The sequence below is a fragment of the Hordeum vulgare genome, unplaced genomic scaffold (assembly GCF_904849725.1).
Source record: "Hordeum vulgare subsp. vulgare unplaced genomic scaffold, MorexV3_pseudomolecules_assembly, whole genome shotgun sequence".
In the NCBI taxonomy this organism is placed as follows: domain Eukaryota; kingdom Viridiplantae; phylum Streptophyta; class Magnoliopsida; order Poales; family Poaceae; genus Hordeum; species Hordeum vulgare.
In genome coordinates, this window is record NW_025422617.1 from 21,316 (window position 1) to 26,018 (window position 4,703).

Here is a 4,703-nt window from a genome sequence, read left to right on the forward strand (position 1 = left end):
ACTCGCGCAATTGTAACCATTGTGCTAGAGTAACTTTGGAATAAAATATGTATTAGAATAGTAGTCTTATATTGGTTAACTGCATTAGGTGCAGCCAAAGGCAGTAATCTCCATCGCCCAAAAAAACATGTACTCAACATTGCAAACGTTGAAATTTGTTGCATTATTTTGCCCTCCAACAATAGAGCTTGGTCATTTGTACTTCATGGGTACCTGCAATTTTAGTACCAATGACTAATTGATATAATTGAGTCATTTCGACAAGCACTTCTCCAAGCACAATAAGAAATATACAAGGTGACAATTCTTCAGTCATTTGCACAACCACAGGAGAATAACATAATAACCATTGTTGTTTCCTGTGTTCAATTGATAGGGGCGCATGTTATAGATACATAATTCCATCAGAAACCAACATTTATTGAGAGAGTACTCCTCTCGAAAATGTGCCAAGTCCAGCACCCATCCTTAAAAAATGATCAAGATGATATGCTTCAGAAAATTTGGGAAATGAAGCTCCTCAGAACTATGATGTTGATTCTCCGTATTTGATATGTCCACTAATTACTGGATGAAATATTTTGTCTCATGGTTACGTGGATACAGACCAGGCTCAATGAAACAGCCGATTGATGGACATGACAAACTATTCAATTAGATCCTGCATTTTAGTTATATAAAAAAGATAGTCACTTCTCTATTTCACATAACAGTTCACAATCTAAGTAGAATGGTATACAAGATAAGATATGATCAACTGCTCGAACAATTATCATCCATGGCGCCTAGATTTCACAATTCATCAGAAACAATTACTTCCTCTAAGTCATAGTAGCCTACATGGAAGAAATAGTTTAGTACTCCCTTTGTAAAGAAATATATGAGCGTTTGGATCACTGAAGTAGTGATCTAATTGCTCTTATATTTCTTTATCGAGGGAGTACATTTATTTTCCGCACCCTAAGACCCACAAAAACAATTCACCCTACACACAAATGATAGAATCAAAGTACTATTCAGCCAATAAACTTTTCAAGGTCAGGAACCCAATATTAATCACATACCACAGGCCGGGGCTTTACAACTCGAATACTATGGAAGTGATGGTAGGAAAATCAGGAGGCACCTGCTCGCTGTGGCCCTGTGGAAAGTAGACGACAAGGCTGCCCGCCGGCGGCATCGCCACCAGAGGCCTGGAACAGGCATGCCATAGCTCCGAGTTGATGGCCTTCTTCTCCCCTGCTTTGCAAAATCGCGGCCAGTGGTTACTCACAGTGCATCCATCAAACGTTGTAGCACATGTAGTACATGCTTATCTTGTAAGCATTCATAGGAAGGTCATGCACAACAGTACTCCAAATCTTGTGCAGGATACAACAGAAATCAGTTGCAACCAACCGTCACACCTGAATCTGGGTGCACGGTATACAGCAATAGCAATGGCCATGAATGAATGAATGAATGAACGAACTTGGCAACTTGCGACTAAACAAACCATTCTGCCGGTGGTTGCCAAAGATAATCCACACGCGATGATGCCCCGGAACGGTCCGCTGCCATGGCTCCTCGCATCACTGATCCTCGGCGCCCCGGGCTCCTCTCGCCGCTGACTGCAACCGTTGACCCTTGGCAACGCCATGGCCGACGGGCTCGCCTTCCGACTCCGGTCGGGCGTCCTCGCGCCGCTGGAAGACCATCTCGCAGCGATTCTCATCACGTCGCTGCAATGTTTCGCGCAGGTCAGGAGGCTCCTCCCCCCGCTTCTGCGCCGGCACAGGATGGCGCTGCTCACGGCCCCCGCGGTGTTCGCCGCGCTCCTGCTCTTCTGGGCCGTGCTCGGCGGCACCGACGCCGACTACGTGCTCTACAAGGACGCCACCAAGCCCGTGGAGGACCGCGTTGCCGACCTCCTGGGGAGGATGACGCTGGCGGAGAAGATCGGGCAGATGACCCAGATCGAGCGGCTCGTCGCCACGCCGGACGTGCTCCGGGACAACTTTATCGGCAGCCTGCTCAGTGGCAGCGGCAGCGTGCCGCGCAAGGGGGCCACGGCCAAGGAGTGGCAGGACATGGTGGACGGCTTCCAGAAGGCCTGCATGTCCACACGGCTCGGCATCCCCATGATCTATGGCATCGACGCCGTGCACGGCCAGAACAACGTCTACGAAGCCACCATCTTCCCCCACAACGTCGGCCTCGGCACCACCCGGGACCCGTACCTCGTGAAGAGGATCGGCGAGGCCACCGCGCTCGAAGTCAGAGCCACCGGCATCCAGTACGCCTTCGCGCCGTGCATCGCGGTAAGTCTTACTTTCTCTCTTGGACAACAATGTCGGTAGCATTTCGAATTTTGGATCTCGGCAGTGCTGTGCTGAAATCAATTGCTGTTCTTGAACAGGTGTGCAGAGATCCGAGGTGGGGGCGGTGCTATGAGAGCTACAGCGAGGATCGCCGGATCGTGCAGTCCATGACGGAGCTCATCCCCGGCCTGCAGGGCGATGTCCCCAAGGACTTCACCAGCGGCATGCCCTTCGTCGCCGGAAAGTAAGATCCAGTTCATGAAGCATGTGAATATGTGATTGATGAGCTCACATTTGGTGTAGAACTCACATGTGATTGATGAGAGTACAAATTCGTATTGAAAAATGTAGGAACAAGGTGGCTGCTTGCGCCATGCACTTTGTGGGCGACGGCGGCACGGTGGACGGTATCAACGAGAACAACACCATCATCAACCGTGAGGGCCTGATGAACATCCACATGCCGGCGTACAAGAACGCCATGGACAAGGGCGTCTCCACCGTCATGATCTCCTACTCCAGCTGGAACGGGGTCAAGATGCACGCCAATCAAGACCTCGTCACCGGATACCTCAAGGACACGCTCAAATTGAAGGTGAAAAAGAATTCAAATCAAATTCAACCTCAGCTGCTCTTCACTGCTTGGATTCTTCAGATGTTCAGATGCTCATGACCTTTGTGGCATCTTCTTAACTTGCAGGGCTTCATGATCTCAGACTGGGAGGGCATTGACAGGATCACCACCCCTGCCGGATCTGACTACTCCTACTCGGTCAAGGCTTCCATTCTTGCCGGCCTTGACATGCTAAGCAAACAAAACTAACTTTCCCTGTGATTGCAACAATGTTGCTTGATGAATTGATGCCGATCATGATGTTGATGTTCGTTATTCTTGTGATGGCGCAGATCATGGTGCCGAACAACTACCAGCAGTTCATCAGCATCCTGACTGGCCATGTCAACGGCGGCGTCATCCCCATGAGCAGGATCGACGATGCCGTGACCCGGATCCTGCGGGTCAAGTTCACCATGGGTCTCTTCGAGAACCCCTACGCTGACCCTGCCATGGCCGAGCAGCTAGGAAAGCAGGTACTGAACAAGCTCTGATGCTGAATTTGGTTGGCATGGTGATTCTGAACTCTGAAAGTCTGACCTTCCTACTCGATCTGGAATGCAGGACCACAGGGATTTGGCGAGGGAGGCGGCGAGGAAGTCGCTGGTGCTGCTGAAGAACGGTAAGACTTCGACCGACGCGCCGCTTCTGCCGCTGCCCAAGAAGGCGGCCAAGATCCTGGTCGCCGGGAGCCACGTCGACAACCTGGGCTACCAGTGCGGCGGCTGGACCATCGAGTGGCAGGGAGACACGGGCCGCACCACCGTGGGCACCACCATCCTTGAGGCGGTGAAGGCGGCCGTGGACCCGTCGATGGTCGTGGTGTCGGGCGCGGCCGCCGTTAGGGCGGAGGTTGGCGGCGTCGTGCGCGGCCGCCGTCAGGGCGGAGGTTGGCGGCGTCGGGTGTAGCCGCCGTCAGGGGCGGAGGTTGGGGGCGTCTGGGCGAAGGTTGGCGGCGACGGAGAGTGCGGGTGGGCCGAGCGAGGCAGGAGGAGGCGGGGCGAGGCAGGACAACGTGGGGTGGCAATTAGTGCTAACGAAAACTGTCAGTTTCGTTAACGACGTTTGTAGACCCTTGATGAGGTAATTAAACGGTTTAGATTAAGAGTTGGACCTCTAGTGTTTTTATTAGTAGAGATACAATATTTTTTTTCTCGATGCAACAAATTTTAAAGCTATGCAACAATTTTCGTCAACGGTTATATAAAAAAATTGTAGCAAAAAAAATTCTACATGATCGTAGCAAAAAAAAAATGAGGCGTGCCGGTTGTAGCAAATATTTACGTGACGTGTATGCAACTTTTTTAATAAACGATTGCAGCAAAAAATGATGTCGGTTGTAGCAAAAAATAACACGGTTGTAGCAAAAGTCAAAACGCCAGTTATAGCAAAAATCCAACAAACTTGAGTTGCAACCAAACATATATGCAGCTTTTTTACAACTATAAGAAAATCTGCTTGTAGAGACGTGCAATCTAAGAGCTAGAGACGTGTTATTTCATCCCTAGACAACCATAGAGTCGACTTAGTAAAGCGTCTTTGGAGCGTTTACTCACGGACCGTCTCAAAAGATGTAGACACGTTGTCTAAGCGTGTCTACATGGCATGAGACGCTATATTGAGACGGTCAAAGTCGTTTCTATGAATGTAGAGGCGTTACGTTTGATGCGCTCAATCACGTCTCTATGCAACACACGTTGTGTATAAACGTCATATTCGTCTCTAATTATACATAAGATTCTTTTAACCATGGAATATTTTATTTTAAACATTATTTGGTTTATTCGAAT

The 4,703-nt window shown here is 49.6% G+C and overlaps 1 protein-coding gene across 1 annotated transcript; it reads left to right on the forward strand.

Moving 5' to 3' along the window:
• The first annotated feature begins 1,637 nt into the window (after positions 1-1,637).
• On the forward strand, positions 1,638-3,822 carry LOC123421307 (beta-glucosidase BoGH3B-like). Its single transcript, XM_045107526.1, has 6 exons — positions 1,638-2,300; positions 2,399-2,544; positions 2,652-2,895; positions 3,001-3,104; positions 3,206-3,389; positions 3,478-3,822. Exons 1-6 carry the CDS (start codon positions 1,638-1,640, stop codon positions 3,820-3,822), a joined length of 1,686 nt encoding a protein of 561 aa, XP_044963461.1.
• Positions 3,823-4,703: the final 881 nt, after the last annotated feature.